The sequence below is a fragment of the Lytechinus pictus genome, chromosome 13 (genome assembly GCF_037042905.1).
Source record: "Lytechinus pictus isolate F3 Inbred chromosome 13, Lp3.0, whole genome shotgun sequence".
Taxonomy (NCBI): Eukaryota; Metazoa; Echinodermata; class Echinoidea; order Temnopleuroida; family Toxopneustidae; genus Lytechinus; species Lytechinus pictus.
Genome location: NC_087257.1, coordinates 18,355,535 through 18,377,887, shown reverse-complemented (window position 1 = coordinate 18,377,887; position 22,353 = coordinate 18,355,535). Strand labels below are relative to the sequence as shown.

At 36.9% G+C, this 22,353-nt stretch overlaps 1 protein-coding gene across 2 annotated transcripts in view; it reads left to right on the top strand.

Annotated features, from left to right (window-relative positions):
* Window positions 1–19,741, top strand: part of LOC129275101 (protein boule-like) — a 39,248-nt gene extending 19,507 nt beyond the window's left edge. For both annotated transcript variants that reach the window (XM_064109023.1, XM_064109022.1), the window contains exons 5-12: window positions 3,875–3,932; window positions 5,228–5,287; window positions 5,848–5,872; window positions 6,737–6,903; window positions 7,592–7,705; window positions 9,119–9,163; window positions 13,575–13,736; window positions 17,229–19,741. In XM_064109023.1, the coding sequence (XP_063965093.1) occupies window positions 3,875–3,932; window positions 5,228–5,287; window positions 5,848–5,872; window positions 6,737–6,903; window positions 7,592–7,705; window positions 9,119–9,163; window positions 13,575–13,736; window positions 17,229–17,624 (1,027 nt within the window). In that variant the 3' untranslated portion in view covers window positions 17,625–19,741. The remainder of the gene's footprint in view (window positions 1–3,874; window positions 3,933–5,227; window positions 5,288–5,847; window positions 5,873–6,736; window positions 6,904–7,591; window positions 7,706–9,118; window positions 9,164–13,574; window positions 13,737–17,228) is intronic.
* Window positions 19,742–22,353: the final 2,612 nt, after the last annotated feature.

Sequence of the window (22,353 nt, the reverse complement as noted above, 5' to 3'; positions counted from 1 at the left end):
TGATTATTCTTCTCCTGTTTCTAAGGTGATCCCCAAAATAATAAGGCGAAAATGCATCATTTTTCACTTGATTTTCATCCAGTGCATTGAAAAAATCTTCCACTTGGATTCTGATGCCTAAACTCTGCTTCTCTCTTGAGCTGAATTATTGTCAGCTTGTTATTTCTTGAATGAAAATATGTGTAATAAACAGAGTCCCCCTCCACCTTCCTATTCATTTAAAAATTCCCAATAATATTTTAATGAAAATGCTGCCTGTACAGAGGGGAATGGGGAAAATGTGGTCAGAGGATGTCGGAGAAAAGAGTCATGTTTATACATGTATATCATTATGGATACCCCCCCTTCTTGTTTCATCAACACAGCTTTCTAATCTGCACAGGTCATGTACATGTACACGTTACTGGAGGTGCATGGAGATGCGTCATTCTGTAACATCCATGTAGGCCTATACGTAGCTGCGTTGTATGCTTTGACTACTGTATATAGTTCCAGTACATTATCACATTCAAAACAACTGTAACCTTATACTTGATGATCATGTATAAAAATAGAATGAGTCACAGACAGTACATGTATGTATTGACTTTAAAATGGGGGGGGGGGTATCCGGGCACTAAGATTTTCCCCTTGAGCTTGGATATAGCCAAAGGTTGTTCTTTAATATTTTTAAGAAGAACTTTTTTAAATTGTTATTTGATGTTTTGGACCTAATGTAAACATAAACATGATAAGTGGCCCATACACACAAAAAAATGTACCCGGTAATTGAAATGAAAAGCAAATGTAGATTGTGTTTTATGTTAACAAACACAATTTTACCAAATGACTTTTAAAAAAGTTTATCACTTTATTTAACAAAGCGCATACATATATAGCAATAAAAGGACAGTGTGAACATGGAAGACAAATTTAATTTAAAATGAAAGAGTGGGGTTGCCAGGGGCCATTTTTAAAGACTTTCGCAATTATGCTAACTACGTGAAGATTTGGTCGTGATTGGCTGCTAAAGCTGTGTTACCATGGTAGTTGCCACAGTGGTTAAGTTACCATAGTAACAACTCAAAATGAAGTGGGGGCCCAGAAATAAGCCATATAGGATGGGGGGGGGGGGGGGAGTCGGGCATCCGGACACTTTGTATTTTTGAAGCCTTCTTTTTTGTCTTTAGATTACACTAACAATATGAATTCAATTTTAATAGTTGTTATCATCTTCTATTTTGTTCTCTATAATAAAAATTTCTTAACATTTTGAACTAAAAATTGATGAAACTGCGCTTAAATTTTTCCAAATGACTTTCTAAAATTGATCATCTGGACACACAACCTGTCCGGACACATAACAACTGGGTACTATACATGTAACTTGGCCCTGGCAGTAGCACTCTTTCAAGTTCGAACTGTTGTTTTCTATGGATACACAAAACTGTCCGGACACACAGCATCTGTATACCGTACTAGTATCTGTAATGATGTGTCATACATGTAGTACAATACAATGTATCCATTCTGTGTTCACCTCCACATTGCTTGTACAAAAGGGAGTTCATTGCTACATGTAGGCCTATATGAATGCACTTTTTACCCTTGCATGTACACAGTGTTAAGAAAGTATGCAGGCCCAAAACATGTCTGGAGAATGCCACGATAGGTCATTGACCTCTCCCTTGTCTTGTCTCTGCTGTCAAAGCAGCTTGAGGATCTAATTCGTACAGACAGACGGAGACCCCTGTTTTCTCAGTGGGTCATCTACATGTAAGCATGGACCTAGTAGGTGTAGGTCTATGATCTATAAAGCAAGATTATCTGTTGAAATTTGAATATATTCCGCTGATGGTTTATGGCTATTTGTCTTTTTCATATCTGTAATAATAATCAGCACAATTTGTTATAAAGTCACTTACTTCTATTGTAAGAAAATTGATCACACACATTCACTCACGACAGGGAATAGGTAACACAGCTCTGGGCTTTTTGGCTCAAAAGAGCCATGGAATTTTTTTTTAAAAAGATTTCTGGGAAAAAAAATCCTCATTTATTGCAATGTTAGAGCTTATCCAAATGTTGCAGATTTAGGTAAGTTGTGAGAGTGAAGAGTAGCCCTCAAAAATGAAGGGAAAAAAATTTGACCTGACTCGCAGTGTTTTGCTTCCCGTTTGTTTATTATTCATATTGATAACAGTGCGATCTTATTAAATCGACTTGGATTTTGTGATTTATTATCAAGTGATCGGCTTTGAATGATACTAAGAAAAAATTGCTCATATTTCTCTTTTAGAGCAAGTCAGAAATAAATGATGCTACAATGAAATACATGTATCATGAATCATAAAAATAAGAAATTTGAATTTGAAATGAGAGAGGGAAGTACTTCAAACTACATGTTTTTACACGAGAGCGGACCGATCAGAAAAAAAAACTTGACATTCAACTTTACCTCTTTAATACAAATATACCATTCAAAGCCATAACCAAAGACAGGACCATTAGAACCTTTTTATTATGGATAGTCATTTAACTTTTATTCAAGAGATGATGATATTGGTGATAAGGAACCAGATGATATTATATTTTTAAAAAATGATATCGTGCAGCTACAGCACTAGTTTACAACAAAATTTTACTGCAAGTTTGTTTCACTCGTGTTGAATTACAGAAAATCAAGCTAATATAAGTCTGTTACTTGTCTTCTTTTTTTTTTAGGTCCACTCCTACATTTACCCTATCAAAACTATCTTGTCTTTTAAATTGAGCCAGAGAATCAATGCTTGATATTGATATCCCCCTTTAAAACCAGCTGTGTTTATCTGTCACAGCTCCGCCCAGACCTGTATGTGATACCATGATTGGTTGGGCATACTGATCAGTACTAATTCAATGGTACCAGGGTAGAGCCATATACACATACAGTATAACCGCAATGTATATTACATGTGGTATGTGGCATGAGGTATTGTCATCAGGAATAACTACATGTACATGTGCATGCACTTGACCTATTTTCGCTGTACTTTCGTTTTTCAAGCCAATGTGGTCATTTATAAATTCTTGCAGCCATTGTGGTCAGAGATCTAAATCAGCTGTCTTAGATTAATGAAAATCCAGCCCCTCTTTTAGAGCTAGAATTAGTCCAGGGCAGGGACATAATTACACTGGGGGCTCGGGATGAATTCGCCCCCAAAGTGCTCAAAAGAGCCGTGGAAAATTCAAAACGAGCCTCAGAAAATCCCCTTTCACTGCAATGTTATAAATTCAATGTTCCTGATTTACATGTACAGGCTGTAGGCAGTAGAATGTGAAATCACTTTGATTCAGCAAATGAATTTTGAAAAAAGTAGCCCCTGAAAATATAAAATTATTCTTTTTTTTGGCTGGGCCCAGAGCCTACAGCGCCCAGTAACACAACACTTTGCGATTTATTGCAGACTTGATTTGTAATACCGGTATAATCATAAATCGCATTCACCTGCATTCAATCAGAAAAATTAGCCCTATGATAGTGGATCCAAGCCATGAACTGGACCTATGGAAGAAATATTGTCTGAAGTACAGTGTAATATGGAAATGTTGTCTTGGAGGAACAGGAGAATTAGAGTTTGGTGTCTTTGGAATGATTTTTTTTTCAGACAATTATTGTGACTGAAACAAATGCGTACTATGTACTCGTGTGTGGGACTTACATCTAGTAGTTTGCATAAATTTGGGGACTTGTATTCAGGTTTTCTCATATTTTGAACAGTACTAGGAGCAATCGCTTGAATTTAATTTTTTTCTTTCTATAAACTGAAATGGAAAGGATTTAATTATTAAAAGCTCGCAGTGATTGTTTTCAATTTCCCCTTATCATGCAGAGTTTTCATCTCTTTTTTTTCAGGTATGGTTTTATCACATTCGAGACTGCAGAGGAAGCACATAGAATACTAAAAGAACACGTAAGAATGCGATGCAGAAAGGTTAAATTATTAATGATAATATATATATTTTTTTGTGTGATAATGATGATTCATGATTGTCTTAATTATTATGATCATGTCAAAATCTTATTAAAACAGACATCATCATTATTATTGTCATCATTGTCATCATCATTGTCGTCATCATTGTCGTCATTATCATCATTATCATCATCATTGTCGTCATTATCATCATAATCATTACCATCGTTATCATCATCATCATTGTCATCACCATCATCATAATCATCACCATCATTATCATCATCATCATAATTATTACCATCATTATCATCATCATCATAATTATTACCATCATTATCATCATCGTCACCATCATCATTGTCATCATCATCACCATCATTATCATCATTGTCGTCATCATCTTCATCATTACCATCATAATCACCATCATTATCATCATCATCATAATCACCATCATCGTTATTACCATCATCGTTATTACCGTCATTACCGTCATCGTCATCATCATTTACTACCACTAACCCCTACCTCTACTACTACTATTAGCTTTACTGCTGTTTTTATCTTAAAGGAAACCAAAACCCAAGAAGAGAAGCAATCTTAATGCCAAGAGTAAAATGAGAGGAACAAATTTTAAAAGTTTCATCAAAATCGGTTGTGAAATAAGCAAGTTATGGACGTTTAAAAAGTCTTGTTGTACTTTCTATGGGGATCCTCAAATTGGCAAACGTGCTTCAGAATGGCTGATTTTGTGGACAACTCTCCATTTGTTTTGTACACAAATTTTCAGATTTTCCCTGTTATTTGACATATTTGACATTATCTCCTCCTGATCTTGACATATGTGGTGTGAATTATATTTTCCCATGACATATGTTGTGCTCAGAAGGAGGCAAGATGCAATTTGAAAGATAATGAGGAAAATCTGAAAAATTGTGTACAAAACAAATGGAGAGTTGTCCACAAAATCAGCCATTTTGAAGCATGTTTGCCAATTTGAGGATCCCCATAGTAAGTACAACAAGAGTTTTCAAACTCCCGTAACTTGCTTATTTCATAACCGATTTTGATGAAACTTTTTTTTAATTCTTTTTCTCATTCTACTCTTTGCAATGAGATTGCTTTTCTTCTTGGGGTTTTGGTTTCCTTTAATTGCTGTTTCTATCTCATTTTGGGGGTTGAATTTTTTCATCATTATTCATCCCCCTCCAAACGCTTCTGAATTAATGTGGAAGCAATGCTTTTAATATACCATGTACAATAGTAATTTCCCCCTTATTCACTTCCAGGCCAACAGTTTAGTGTTCAAGGAGAAGAAGCTAAACATTGGGCAAGCAATAAGAAAACAGGTGAGGACTGTGCAATTTTGAGGTTCTTTTAAATAGATTTGTTGCATGATTTTAGGTATGCACGTTTCTTTTAGCTCTCCATCACTCACGTTTATTTTCATGTTTTAGTGCCCTCTTCTTTATAGTCTTGTCTTTGCCCTTGAAGCATTGTTTTCATGATTTCGTGTCAATTTGCTATTCCACTGTTCTAGTTTTTCTTCAAAAGTTGTATCTTTGTTGCACTCGTAAACAATATGTTGATACAATTTCTTTTGACTCTGAAATATGTTTTGAAAATTGAAAATGTCATATCTTCCAGAACCGTAATTTGGACTCTGTGAAATTTGTTCTTGTTTGCTTTGAATGTAATGCAGTTTTTCGACTTTCATGAACTTTAAAACTGAAACTTAAGATCATGTTTGCTCCTGAAAATGCTTTATAAGCCCAAATACAAGTTACTTTAAGTACTATTCTGTAGATAGACCTCTTTTGAAATTTGTTATTTTTCCTGCTTTAAAGAAATTTCTGTCTTTGCAGATTAGTTTGTTTACAAGTTTTTCACCGTTTTCATTCATTTTCAGCCTATCAAATACCCCAAAGATGTGGGTGAGTTACAGCATTTTTATTGCATTTTTTTTTAGAGTAGATTTTACTGCATGTTGCCCTTGTAATGTGCTTGGCAAACTGTTTAATAGGCAGCTTGAATTCGTCTGTTTTTAATATTTATATGATAATTTTTTAGATATGATGTAGTGACTGGACATTTGCATTGATAATACTTTTCGAACTGGCTCAGTATTGTAATGATAAAAAGTTGTCAAGCATTAAAGAATGCATTACTTTCTTGGGTGATGTTAGATAGGTAACAAGATATTTGCTCCTACGACAATCGCTCCTCAGCTTTTAAATATCTCGAAGACATAATGTGAAGGTTAGGACTGTGATAGGGTTTTAAGTTTAGAATAAGGATGAAAGTTTGAAGTTTGGGTGTATGTTTGGCTTAATAATATGTGGGTTTTGTCGCAGGAGCCAATTTCATAGGATGATGATGGTGGTGATGGTGATGATGATGATGATGATGATGGTGATGATGGTGATGATGATGGTATGATGGTGATGATGGTGATGATGATGATGATGGTGATGATGATCATGATTATGATGATGGTGATGATGATAATGGTAGTGATGATGATAATGGTGATGATTATCATGATGATGATAATAGTAGTGATGATGATAATGGTAGTGATGATGATGATGATGATGATAGTGGTGTTGATGGTTGAGATAGCAATTTTTGATGGTGCATCCATGTTTTCAATGGGAAATTTTCGTGTGTTTCCTTTCTATGCAATATCTCGTTATGATTTCAAAGTATGTCTTCCTAGTTTAATCTTAATCCACCCTACCTCCCCCCCCCCCCCCCCCGCTGAAATTCTGTGAACATTTCTTCTGATCAACTTGCAGATCCAGCCCTTATTCCAAGTGGGATGGTGTTCCACTCACCGAGCGGTGCATACAGCTATACATACCATAATGGAGTTGCGTACTTCAACCCCGGCGGTGATGTACAGTCGGCCAGCCATCCGGTTCAGACAACGATAGCTACCCACCACCATCCACAGCAGACACAGGTAATGTTTTCCCGCCTTTGACCTTTGGTGACCTTTGACCTTTTGGCTTTGAATAGCAAAGAGTGCTCAACCAAAAATGCTCTGTGAATCAGAAAGAAGAAATCACAAGTTTGGAAATTACCTCATAATAAGGGTTGTTTAAACATGGGTATTATATGGTGATAAGAGTGCTTCCTTTGAATAAATACTAATTTTCCCACCATTTGGAAAATTACCTCTTGATATTAGGGTTGTTCAGACGTGAGGCAACGAACACTTGGGAATGTTTCATGAAAGGATTTGTCAGACGTTTTATTCAGCAAGTCCTGTTTTTATCTGACAGTTTCCATAGTAACAGTGCCTCTCAGCAAATAATGGAGGAAATTTGTCAGATATGACAACTTGTCGGACAAAAATGTTGATGAAAGGCTCCCCTTGAGTTGTTTTTGTTGAAGTATGGCATGGTATATTGCATTACTTTAATAGTGAGATGTACATGTATGTGTCAAAATCACATACATGTATACTGTTCATAACCCCTCCATTGTTTTACGCCGGTGTAAATCAATCGCCGTATGGTTGGGGTGGGCAGACAGTTCATATTTTGGACCATGGGTCGATCCATTGCACATTTTGCAGATCAAAGTTAGTGTTCGTAGTACTTCCACAAGAAATGTATCCATTCTAAATTGTTTGTTTTCTCCTACAGCCCCAGTATGCACCATACACCGTCCCATTCATGCTGCCCCCTCCCGGTCCGCAGCATTACATGACGAATCAGCATCAACAGTTTGCCTTCCAACAGCCACAGCCAGTCAGACAGGTACGTGAACTGATTTATATTCTGCACTTGTTCTACTAGCATAACTGGGCCCAGTCTTACAAAGAGTTGTAACTGATCTATCTCAGCAACCACAACTATGGAAAGCCATCAACATCTCAAATGCATGTGTTTTCAAAATGTTTTCTATATATGATGTGTGTTTATACATCCATTGTCGTCTTGACAATGTAGTGCACTCTTTTTTGTTTCCAAAGGGAAATTTTACTAATTTCCCATACAAAAATTAATGACGTTAATGGATTTCCATACAGTGAAAAATTGATCAGATCAATCATGTTTCTTTGTAAAATGGGACTTTGAAGTATTGTATTCATACCTTTGAAGTAGTTGATAGTTGATTATTTCCCTCTCTGTGTCAATTGGTGTAATACACAAATTTGTTGATGTGCAGTTCTGGACCAGCATTTCTAGGGCAGTAATTTTTTCCCACTTAATTAAATTTTTCTTTCCTGTGTTAAGGGTTTTATGGCATAAAATTTGTTGATGTTTAGTTGGGCAAAGACTGTGGCATGTATTTTTAACACAGGTTTTGCGTAACCTACGGTTTAAAAGGGGAAGTTCACCCTGAAGAAAAGTTTGTGTAAAAATAGCAAAAAAAGTGATGAAAAATATTGATGGTTTGAGGAAAATCCATTAAATGTTAAGAAAGTAATTAGAATTTAAAGTTTTTGATTTGTGACGTCATAAACGAGCAGCTGCCCCATATGTTATGTAATATAAAATGTATAAACTTCAATTTTTTAATGGTTTGTGATGACCTATTTTTGTTTTCTTGTTTGAAACGGGTGTGAAATGACTTGTCTATTGTCTATACTGATGGTACAGTAAAAACCATTTTCAATTTTCTGAGAAAATTACATTTCATTGATCTTTTACCATACGATATGTAGTAAAGCTGCTCACATATGACGTCACAAATCAAATAATTAAAATCCTAATATTTTTTTTTTTTCTTGGTGGATTTTCCTAAAACCTTCGGCAATATTTTTACTTTTTTTCCGCTATTTTTACAATAATGTTTTTGTCAGGGTGGACTTCCCCTTTAAGTCTGTGCTCAAGTTATGGAAGCTATAAATGTCAAATATTTGTTTACATATGCCTCTCATGAGTTTATTGATGGGATATTTTCCATAATTTATTTTATGCTGAAGAACACTATTGTATCTATATAATTTCAAAATGTTTTGCCATGCTTTGATTGCCAAATGTGATGATATAAATTGATAATCTAGTGACAAGGATCTGTGTCACGTTTGGCCCTCCATAGTTGAACCTCAACATTACACCAAGTGTTAAGTCATATCTGAATATAATACAGAATATGGGCATCTGTCTTCAACCAGTGTATAAAGCACCACTTTAATCATGATTTTTGTTCTGTTTCTTATTCAGACTGCACCGCAGTATCAGACGCAGTGGAGATGGGTTCCAGCACAGGTAAAAACAATGATATTGGACAATGCAATCAAATATGTACATGCAAATCCCTGTTAATAAGTGGGACGTTCCTGATATAATTTTTCTGTTACCTAGATCCTCTGGGCCCCGTCTTTCAAAGACTTACGATTGATCCAATCAATCACAACTATGGACGGCCAGCAACGTCAACATCTAAAATGCATGTTTGTGAAAAAATATTTTCTAGATATGATGTACATTCATACATTCATCGTTCTCTTGAAGATTCAGTGTGATTCTCTTTGTTTACCAAGTAGATTGTGCAAATTCCTGTAAAAAAATTATGGTGTGGATGAATTTCCATAAAGTTGAGATTGAGCGGATTAATCGTAACTCTTTGTAAGCAACGTTCTCGCCAGGTTCATTCTGACGCTTGGCGGCGCGAAGCAACGCAAGCCGCGCAGCGGCCTTGGTGCGTGCGAAGCACGCACGGGGGGAGGGTTCGGGAGGGGGGGTGTCCCCCCTCCCGCGCGGAGCGCGGTAGCTATCGAAAACATCAATATCGACGAGCTTAGATTGCTGCTAAATGCACCACTTTCATGTCTATTTAATGCTCCAGCGCGGCCACACAGCCGTAACGGTTGCGTGAATTGCGATTGAAGCAGAAAGGCAAGTACTGATGAAAAAGGTCAAAGAAATGATTTAAATTCAATCTCATTTTATACTTACAGTTTAAAGATTTATTCACATCGATAAAATTGATAAATGTACTCCATACTTTCCAATGTCTAGATCGCTACGTCCTCAAAAAGTGCGAGTAATTTTGTGAATGTGTGTCAATGACCGACTTCATCTACGATCGCATGCGTAGCCCTTTGAGCTTGCGCCGCGCCGCACCACGCCCTTGCTAAATCCAAAGATTGTTCCGACTTTATTTGGAAGCCTCGGAAGAAAACTTCTGAGTCTTCCAAATAATGGACATCGTTATTCATGAGACGGGGTCTCCAACTTATATAATTTGCATGTTTGTTTTATTTTCAGATACTCAATGAAACTATAACCCTCATAAGACTTCTGTTGATGATGTTTATACTAATAATATCCAATCAAGATTCGTTTATCATGCTGTCAATTATTGCTATGTTCATTTGTATTGTTCTATACTCACCTTTAAAATAATGAATGTGCCCATCACCAGTGGGAGAAACATTTTTAGTCATTAATAATACATTAATATTACGATTTTGTTCTTATTATAATTAATTGCGATTTAAAATGTTTTGAAAGTAAAGTTTAATTGACAGGAAAGCAGATTTCTATTTTTAAATAATGTACTATGTAGGCCTACAAATACAGCGTGTTTGAAAGAGAGGAGGGGGGGGGAGGGGTTGTAGCTAGGATGGTCGAAGGGAGAGAGCGAAAGGGGAGGGGTCGTGGCGTGGACAATGACAAGGGGATGTTAATCGTACGTGTGCGGGATTGCATGGTGAAGAAGTCAATATTCGAAGCGAATGCATATTTATAGACATGTCTATACTACTACTGATGATGACGGCTGAATAACCTTTCTTTAAATGTATATTTTGGCGATTTTGAATTTCAAAAATATTTTCTTGCACCATGAGTGGGAAGATCGAGGTACGTGATTCAATAAATTGCATCAGTTTTTAAGTTACAGAAATTCATGAACAGATTATTAAAAATGACAAAAAAAGTCAGAAAGATCTTCTTAATTTTAAAGCCCCCATCCAGCGTAAACAACATGAAGAATATTTGAGGTGACGAAACCAGCTGATTCGCATTCAAACAACAGGTAAACAGGTCACGCACATGGCACACGTACATTCCAAGGGCAGGAATTTGGGGAAACCCGTTTTCAAGCACAATGATTGGCTCAACCCAGAAAGTGAATACTAATTAGATCACGTGGCATCGGCTTTGGGGCGTCTCGTTCACATTCCAATCCTTTTCATACATATCCACTCGCAGTAGGCCTAATTAGGCTAACGACGTTGTAAAGATAACCCAGATAACTCAATATGAAACACAATTCCGATATAAGACATATAAAGACATAAGTGAAATTGAAAAATTCATCCAACGATATTCAAATTATACTAGCAACTCATGTGGGCGTGAACAAACGAAATACATAATCCTCTATTAAAAACGTTCACATATATCAACTTCAATAATTCGTACTTGAAATGCAGGGGCCGCGGAAAGGTCTTGAAAGGGGGGGGGGGCTGACCATGCAAAAAACACAATCTGGTGGTCCACTTTATGTTTTTGTACACGGTTTTGGGAAAAAAAGTGGGGGAGGGGGAAGGGGCTGACACCCACCCAGCCCCCCCCCTTGTTTCCGCGGCCCCTGAAATGAATATCTGTGAATGAATTGTCAATTCCACTTTATAAAGATTATGCAGTCACAATCACAGAAGACACATCCTTAAATGAATATTAATTTCATTCGCTCCGAACATGGACTTCTTTTCGCCAATCCCCTCCCCCACGAAGTCACAAACATCCCATCGTTTTCATTTACATTGCCCACGACCACCTCCCATTATTCTCTTTATCATTTACACAAATTAATTTCAAATAATATTTCATTTTAAATCGTAGTTGTTACCGGGAGTTGTTATGCAATTGTACAACAAAGTCATGAAGCATTCACTGCAGTGGCGTACCTAGGATTTTCCACAGGGGGGGGGGGGGCAAATTCGTCCGCCAAAAAAATTGACAAGCAAAAAAAAGGTTTTCAACCACAAATAAAGGATTTCGTACCAGAAAAAACAAAGGAGCGGCCAGGGATCAGTTATGACTCGTCAGGGGGCGGGGGGGGGGGGGGGGCAGTCTGCCGCCCCCCGTAGGTACGCTAGTGATTCACTGTGATGACTAAAAAAAATTCTCAGGACCGTTCATTATTTAATTGGCAGGCAAAGAGTAATAAAGAACAATACAAATGAAAATACACTACGTATAACTCACATTAAAAAATGAGTCGTAATATGATAAAAAGTGTGAATAATATTAATAAGGATTATTACTTATGAAAAATATAACAGATTCAATGAATATCTGAAAATAAAAAAAAAACATTCAAATTAAATCAGTTTTGGATCCCATCTAATTTTGGAAGACGCGGATCAAGGATTTTGATGCCATGTGCGATTTGTATTTATGTGGCCGTGGGCGAGCGCGAGTGCAGTGACACAGAACTTGGTAGACACACCGTCGCGAAATTAATCAACACTTTCAAAAGATCGATGTAGAGATCAAGGCTTTGGAAATTATGGAGTAAAATCGGAATATAAATGTGAATAAATCATTTTGCTGTAAGTAAATGAGTTGGACATTATTAACGTGATCTTTTAATAATTTTCTCAATTCGCTCTACGGCAGTGTCATCAGAAATGCATTCAATGAATTCATGTAGATGTAGCTATACAAGGCTGGGGCCTGGGACGAGATGAAACTAAGTTTCGATCGAATTTTTGTGTTATTTTTGAGACACTTTACTTTTGACAAAATAAGTGACAATATCAACTGAAATTCGTAGCATCTAAATTACATTGCCCAACCCAGTAACCCATGGTACCCCTCTCCCCTCACTTTATTTTTTAGCGTACCGGTATTTACTACCATTTTAAAGACGTACCAGTACCGTAAATAATGTGAGCAATGCGATACGCAAATCGAGGTAAACGTCTTCGCGCTTCCTACGGGCCTCGAGTCGAGGTCGTATCGTATACAGATTAGTAGCGAGTCAAAGAAATCCTGGGAAGAAATCGTGGACGAAATAATCGACAAGTTTATTTTAGGATCTGAAAGCAGATTGTTTTTTTTTAAATATATTATTCAGTTTTTTGTATAGATCTAGGCCTGTTTGACAGTTGTCGGCCACGGTTGTCGGGGAAGTTCACGGTTGGCGGATTTGCTCTGAAAGTTTTCAGGGTTGGCGGCGCCCGCCAACCGTGACGCGTGGTAGCGAGAACGTTGTTTGTAAGACAGGGACCTGAAAAGCTGCAATGCTTACAGGATATTATTGCCTAAATTTAGTAAATGAAGTAAAATAAGAATTAAAAAAATGGGGGGATCAGACATAAATTACTTTTGTGGTGTTCTCCTTATCTCCAAGTATTTTTCGCAGGTATGGTTGCTGACCTGATTAGCAACCGGGGTGATAGTATCCAGCGCTTAGAAACATTTGTACTAAAGTTATATATAAATGTTGCATATTATGCTTATTATTATTTTTATATCTATAGGCACAAAGTATGACTACCAAATGCTTGCCTGTCATGTTTAGCAAAATATGTATCAATATCTTTGTAGCAGACAAGAATATAGCTACAACATTGACTAACAGTGTCTTTTGGCTTCTAATATTGACTGTAAGTCATGCTTAAATCTCTGTGACCTATCACCTTTATTCTCATTTCCTCAGGCCCCTCCTGCCGCAGCGGTGAATGGCAGCATGCTTCCAGTCTCCCCCATCTATCCCAGCCCTCCCCAACCCCATAGCCATGAGGTCATCTACCAGCAGGCTCACCATTATCAGTCACCAGAGATCACAGAGTTACCCATTATGGAACCCTCACCAGCAGAGGTAAGGAAACATCCCTATTTTTATAGTGGTATAGTCCATGTACTGTGACCAGGGGGGTGTTTCACAAAGATTTAAGTATGACTTAGAGTCGCACTTTAATGCCGTCACGCACATGATATGCAACGCGCAATCTGAGTGATGGAAACACGGTAATGCCCGTCCCGTGCGCATGATCTGACCAATGGGGTGACGTCTTCTATACAGTACAATTACACTGCACAATTATCATGACCCTTCTCCATTCTCACATTCCTAGCGTGTGACAAGAAGGCTGAAGGACCCTTGAAATTCTTTGTTTTGACTTAAATCGAACCCGTGACCTCCCGTTCATGAGGGGGCGCTCTACCACTGAGCTACCATGCCGGGTCCTTGTTTCAATAGCAAATACTTTTCAGGGGAAACCAAACTAGTGGTCTCTATCTAAGTGGTCCTTCTATACAGGTGGTTGACCATCAGGGGGTCATAAAGGACTTGCAACTGTTGTAACTTTGTCATAATGACAACAGGGCTCAGCAGCCAATCAGAATTGAGGTTGCCATGGTAGTTGCCATAATGGCAAAGTTACAACAGTTGCAAGTCCTTTATGAAACGGGCCTCAGGTGTTGCTCTATACCACCAGTTGCTAGTAGCTCATTGATAACTCGCTAATTTTACTCGTACAGATGATGGGGTAAAGAAGAGCTTTAGCCGGTTAAATCATATTCTCCAAATATGAATCTCGTACCTTTCAATAGCAAATTATAATTTATGCAGTCCTGTACATTGGAAGGAACAAATTTGGTGTTGGGGGTCCTGTATGCTACCTCAACTCGTAATATCTTTATTACTTTCTTTCATAGCTTCAGTGTTACAGGTACCATTAGCAATACAGGTGAGATGTGTTTATAAAATATAACGAGCATCAATGACTTGTGAGTTGTGGCTGTTTATAAATCCTTAATTGCATCATTTGTGCAATGTAAAGAAACAATGCTTTAGCCTGTCTGCATGAAAATGTGTGACAAGAACTGATCCAGAGTTGTGGTTCATTCTAGCATTGTAGAACTGGATTTTAATCAGAGTGATTGTGTAGAACCTTGAGGGAGTTTTCACACAGGGACGCCCAACGCATTCAAGAACACAGTAAATGTATCAAAAATGCATTCGACAAAGACTTCTCGGCTGTTCTTTGATATGAAGGGCATTTGACGTTTTTCTATATTCTTGATTCGCATTGTCCAGGTAAAACTCCCTATTAAAAATCTTGCTGCCTGCTATTCTATTGTAACGCTACAGTCCCACCTATGAAACTGGTTTATTTCCAATTGATCTGATGCCAATTCGTCCATTTGCCAACTCGTCTACTATCATTTGGTCTACCATCAATTCGTCCAATATCCACATGGTCTAATTGCCAATTCGTCCACTCACCATTTTGTCAAATATCCTGTTGGTCCAATAGCCATTTAGTCCATATACCATTTGGTCTAATTGGACCAAGTGTTAATTGTGCAAAAATGAAAATGAAAATTAAATGGGTATTAGACCAACTGGTTATGAGATGAAATGGTCATAGACGTACTGGTGATTACACAAAGTGATAATTGGATCAAATGGTTGTTAGATGAAATGTTAATGGACGGATTGGTATTAGACTATTTAAAATGGAAGTAGACTATGTGGTGAGTGGACGAGTTGGCAGGAGACGGATTGGTAATTTACCACAAAACCGACTCCAGTCTGATCAAAGCTATTAAATGATTTCAAATGACTTATCATGGATTCGTTTTGTTGATGTGTCTGTAGCTATAATATAACATATTTCAGTGATTGCTACCCATTTATTTGGACTGTAAAATGTAATAATAATTGTCAGTTCTTGTATAGCGCATAACACATGAATAACGTCTCTATATGCTTTCAAAGGACTTGGATATTATTAACCTGGCTGTAGCTCAAGCAGTTTTTACGCGCTCTGCATTTCAAGGAATAAATTCCTGCCAGGTACCCATTCACCTCACCTGGGTTGAGTGCAGCACAATGTGGATGAGTTTCTTGCTGAAGGAAATTACGCCATGGCTGGGATTCGAACCCACGACCCTCTGTTTCAAAGTCTGAAGACTAATCCACTGGGCCACAATGCTCCACTGAAATTAAAGTCCAGCTAGGGAAGTTGAATAACACTTCACACTTGCACCCAGAACATTAGGTCGAATGTTTGATCAGAAAGTAAAGTCGGAAAATTTTTGGAACCAGCAGGATTTGAACCTCTCTTCTACTGATTGCTAGCCTAGGCGGTTACTCTACCACTGGGCCATCACTGGTCCATGGCACAGTCACTGACTCCTCATGAAATAAGAATACCTCAGAACCTCTGGATTTATACCGTCTTGCATGCATAGCCTGACATGGATGATGGAATGAAATTAAAGGCTTGCTGTGGAAGTTGATTATGTAAATATGTTTCTGGCCTATCCCTAGCAAACTGAAATGTTCTTGATGCAGGTTCTCCACAGTCATGGAAAATCCTGGAGAATATTTTGGTCATGGAAAGTCGGGGAAAAGTCAGGGAATTAGGAAAATTTGTGAAAAGTCATGGAATGGCATTTACCTCTTGGCTATGGCAGCTTTCCAGTTTGTCGTGTCTCGCAACTATCATACTCTGTGATCATACTCTGCTATTTTAATTGGTGTTCATGATTTCCAGTTTTCCCAGTTGTGTGACATCCCAAATTCTACATACAGTAACTCCCGGGATATCACAGAAAGTCATGGAAAGCAGCAATTTAGTCATGGAAAAGTCAAGGAATTCTGTTTTCAAATTTCTGTGGGAACCCTGTGATGGGAGCATAGGAAGCAGAGAAGAAATGAAGTAGAGGTTTGGGGGCAATGTTGCCCCCAAAATGCTTAAGAAAAAATTTATAAAAAACTCAAAGTATTTTAAGACCCCTGGAAAATCCCCATTCACCTTCATGTTAAAGCTTATCAAGTGTTGCAGATTTAGGCAGTAGTTAATGAAAAGTATCCCCCCCCCAAAAAAAAAATAATAAAAAAAAAATAAAAGAAAATCTTGCCTGATTGGGATACTTGAATAGCATGTTGTTTTGACTGATGTGATCATATACTCATAATTTATTTTCATCCCTGTATAGTGTGTTTTCCATTAGTTTATTTGATCCTTCAAAACCTGGCTCTTGTTAATATTGTGTATTGAACTTTTTTGTGTGCCCTGCCTTTTTTGTACCTTGCCATTGCTTGTACTTGAATTCTGTCATTTCAACAATATCCTACTTTATCATCCTGTGGTATACCACTTTGGAAACGGAATCCCGAGGAAATGTCATCAAACCAAAATTTCACATAGAACAAAACATGCATATTACCATTAGTGATAATATGATAAAGAATGACTGTCTGTATGGCAGCTTCTTTCCATTCAAGGATTTAGATTTTGTGTCTTAAATTAAAAATTGTTATATTTTTTGTTATTGTAATTTGTATGTTTCATTACAGGGCACAACAGTAGTGCAGACTGCCGAGCACTCCAACATGCCGACACAACTCATTACTCGCCATCAGCCCTACATAGGGACAGTCTCCGAACTCCAAGGGACGTACACAACCTCCTATGATCCCAACAGCATCCCGAACTCCATCGTCCAGAAGGTTACACCCAAGTTCACGGGCAAACGCCCCATAAAGATGCCGAGACGCGGGGACCGTGCCGTCAAGACCATCCGGACCGACATCCCAGGCCAACCCGGCACCTCCCCCATCGGTTACCCAACCATGATGATGGCGGCCCCACCCAGAATGGACGAGGCGATGATGATGGCCGGCCCCGCCCAATATGGCAACTCGACTCACATGGGAAATGCCTCCCATTTGTCGGGAGGCGGGGATAACTAACTCGTAACCTACACTTTTCTATCACCCCACCCACTCCATTTTAGAAGTGTACATGTCGGTCCCATCGTAGTAATGCTTGAAGTGTTGATGAGGGCTATTAAATAGGTGCTTAAAATTACTGTCTATATGCAGGTGTATGTTTCAAAAGTGCCTGCTGAAAATATACTGTCATTTATAATGTGAAGTTGAAAATCTTTTTTGAAATGGCAGTATTTTACTTCTTAGATTGCTGTATATATTTCATTCAAAGTTTAGATATGCTACATAAGGAGGTCAGAATTGTATCTGATACATGTTTTTGTAAGTCTAATCAGTTAGATCATAGATGTCTTTTTTCCAATCAGGGTATATGCAACCAAGTGTCTTCCATGAATTTTCTCAAAGGAAATTTGTCTTGCAATTACGGGATATGGGACTTTCAGAAGTAGTTTTGTGCAAAATGCTTTGAAATAGAAAATTCTATGGGTTTTGGAATGGTATAATGAGTAGTCTGCACAAGTTCGATTGCATCTTTCTGCCACTCAGTGAGCAGATTTTATTGTGTGCTCAAAGGATTTTGTCCAGTGAAGAAAATTATATACCTTGTGCCAACTGTTGCAAGTGTAGTCTAACAATTACAGTAATGTGAGCTTTCTTATTAGGTATTATATTAAAAAAGCTGAAATCCTTGCCACATTTTGTGCTTAAACAAAATATAAAACTTTTGTAAGTGTAATAAAACAAATCATGTGTGCTCTTGTTATATCAGTGAGAATTAAAAAAAAAATACATAAGATCCTTGCCATATTTTGTGCTGAAAGAGGATATAACAGTCAAACAAGTACTGAAAACAATACTACCATTACATTATGTGTGCTCTAGAACTACTTTGGAAAGAAGAAGATAAATTAGCTGCAATCCTTGCCACATTTTGTTCTCAAACAGAATGCACAATGTACTTCAAGCGTTCAGGAAATGCGCAATATTTTCTCAAATTGTAAATTACCGGTATTAAAAAAAAGAAGGTTTTTCTTGTGCCAAAGTTTGCTCTATCTCCTATTTCATAACTAGGTAAAACTGAAAGTTGTGATTGACTTTACGAACGACTGGGGATCTTTTATTAGGTTCTGAATCAACATCAGTTTTATGAAACACCTTGCTAAACTGCTTTCATTTTATCATTATTACTTGCAAGAAATATTGAATGTTTTCTGGTTCGTACCTAATCACTTAGATTAAAAAGGGGCTTATTTAAATTGTGATAGCTCAATTCCCACAGTACCTTCTAGACATCCTAAAATACTGACACAAACAGCTTGCTTGAAATGGTAATATTCTTGCCCTTGTAATTGTAAATATATATCTCATTAGTCATATATCTTGTCTAAGCAATACCATCTACTTGTAAGTAATATCATGAGCAACATGTCTTCAATTCACCTACTATATTACCTTTCTTAATGCAAAAAGTAGAGGTATTCTGCATCGAATCTAAATTTGGGGGAGAGGGGGTGTTCATGAGCCATCTGAAAGAAAAACAATGTTTTTTTTACAAAGTTAAGGGACTTTATAAGAAAAATATAAAATTGACCCTCCAAACTTGGCATTCAAAGATCACTCTCGTTTAAATTACAAGAAGGCGTCATGATCTCCAGGTATAATTGTTTAAAAAAAAACTCTTTGAGAGTTATCATGGTAACAACCCTACAGTGTAACTACATATCATATGAAAGTTATCTATTAAGGGTCAATAACTGACAGAGGTACAATACATTGTAAAAAGTCCAAGGCATAAAAGTCCAACTAGTGTGATTTTTTTTTTTTTGGGGGGGGGGGGGTGGTTGTGTAACACTGAACAACTCTAGCTGGATTAGTATATCCCAAATGATGAGGTATCTTGAAAAGAATTCTACATTTGGGCAAACAAGTGATACATTTGCTATTATTTACTCTGCATGTGAACATATATACTAAATCACTATATGTATATATTGATTTTTTTATCAGGTATGCAATACATTTGAATAGTCCCAAGAAAGGCATGGGTAGTCAAATATATTTCATGATTAATCATGTAGATAGTGAAATATAATCCATGATTAGTCATGTAGATGTTTGAAAAAATCCATCATTAGCCATTTAGGTAGTACAATATAATCCATGATTAGTCACATAGATGGTAAAAAAAATTCCATGATTAGTTATTTAGATAGTCCTATATAATCCATGATTAGTCATGTAGATAGTCCTATATAATCCATGATTAGTCATGTAGATAGTCCTATATAATCCATGATTAGTCATGTAGATAGTCTTATATAAGCCATGAGCCATGTATTAAGTCATCAAACTTCATTATCTTGTAAGTTAAAAGGAGAATGAAACCTTTGGAACAAGATAGCTTGTGTGAAAACAGAAAATCAAAGAAACAGATCAACAAAATTAAGCTTGAGAAAAATCGGACAAATAATGAAAAAGTTAAAAGCATTTGAATATTGCAATCACTAATGCTATGGAGATCCTCACATTGGCAATGTGACAAAGATGTGTGATGTCACTTGTGAACAACTCTCCCCATTTATTTAGTAGATATTTCAACTAAACTGCCTCTTTTATCACATCTATCAGTAGATCGTGTGTTCTTTCTGTAGGAGGGCATGTAATACAGATTTTTAAAGAATACATCATGGATAAAGAGTTTGTATCACCATAAGAAAAAGCAAAAAGAAACATTTTGGGGTTATTTTATAGTCGATCAAAGGGAAAGTTGTTCACATGTGACATCACACATCCTTGTCGCATTGCCAATGGGAGGATCTCCATAGCATTAGTGATTGCACTATTCAAATGCTCATAACTTTCTAATTATTTGTCCAATTTTTCTCAAACCTTCTTTGTTCTTATTCTTTGATTTTTCTGTTTCGACACAAGCCTAATTGTTCCAAAGGTTTCATTCCCCTTTAAGATGCTGTCAGTAGTGTGTGATAAAATAACTAAAGCCAGTATACGCCTGTCACTGTAAGAACATCTGTCTCGTGGTATAGATTTGTAGCAAAGCTATATGTAGTAGAAAAAGAAAAATCTAACGGCAATAGCAAAACATATTCATGGAAAAATTAAAAGGCAAGTGAAAATGATTAAACATTGTGTGTGAAAAATTTAAGGATATATGATGTAAGAGTACTTTCATACTTATGTTTAGGATTTAGTTTTCATTGACTCTTTTATGTGCGACTGATATTATGTTCGTCTTATTTGTTACAGTACTGCTCTATGCATCATACACGACTTTGTAAAGAGAATTTATTTGTATGTGGAGTACTTTCATATTTATGTTTAGGATTAGTTTTCATCAACTCTTCATGTACAACTGTAATGCATCATATGCAATGTACTCATAAATCAGCTTATTTTACAGTGGAGATATTATTTATAGAGGCTTATATTTAGTTCTAGTTTAAGTGGAAGAAATGGATTCACGGATGTATGTTCACAACTGGTTTGTGTGTCTTCTTTGCTGAATGCTAAACAGTGATCTGGGCCCCATCTAACAAACAGTTGTGATTGATCCAATCAACCTTAAGTAAATGGAAATCCATAAATGTCACCTTTTTTTCTTCAGGAAATCTGTCCTTTGTAAACAAAGATAAGCACACTGAATTTTCAAGAAAACTATGAACTGATGGATACATCTTATTCAGAAAATATAACAAACAAGTAATTCAGATGTTGACGTTGTTGGCTTTCCATAATGGAGGTTGGTTGGATCAATCGTAACTCTTCATAAGATGGGGCCCAGGATTTATGTTTTCTTTTCCCTATCCAGGATAGTAAATTTTTTGTCTATTTAAAAACTTGAAACTTTCAAAACTAGATTGTAAAGATGGAAAAAGATTCCAGAAGATTTTCGGTGCTCCCAATAAGCCAGTTCACGGTTAGCTCATGATAAACTTTTCTCCAATGACCTTTGTGATTTTTCATTAGGATAAGCACTATCATTTTCAAATGTAGATGTTGCGTAAGCTTTACCCGTAGAGTATTCAAATTCTAAGAACAAAAGGCATTGTATAGACCAGGTGACTAGAATAGTACATCAGGGATAAAGTTTGGAAATCTGTTTTATTGTCTGCCTTTGGCACATTTGACTATTGTTTAGGCTACTGTCAAATACCAGTGATTATGAAGGCTCTATTTATTACTCTTCAGCTTGGATGTGATAAATATTTTGAAAGGAATACATGAATAATCATCAAATCACAAATGCCTATGTCAGTGAATTTTAAAGCCACCTTCGTGGTTGTCTCCAATGACCTTTTTCTGCTCGTGCGCAGTTTACAACCGTGAACAGGCTTATTGCTTTCAACTGGACCTTACAATACTCATCTGGGACTAATTCTATAAGTTTGGATACAGTTGAAATACACCAGTGATAATCAGTTGAATATTGTACATGTATATTGATCTAATTGGGCCCTGTGCCAAGAAGACTTGTGATCGATTCAATCAAACTCAATTTAGATTGATCTCAATAGACCAGTTCGTAGTTACTTCTGGGACAATTTTGGTCAAATGACCTTTCATTTCTTTCATTATGATAGGCAGATTTCAAAGCAAGATATTACGTAAGCTTGCCTTACATAACAGGATGAAGAAATTGAATAGACCAGGTGACTAGAATAGCACACCAATGAACACTTTATGAAGGTATTTGTTGCATTCCTACTTTGAATGCATATCATAGCATGTTGCA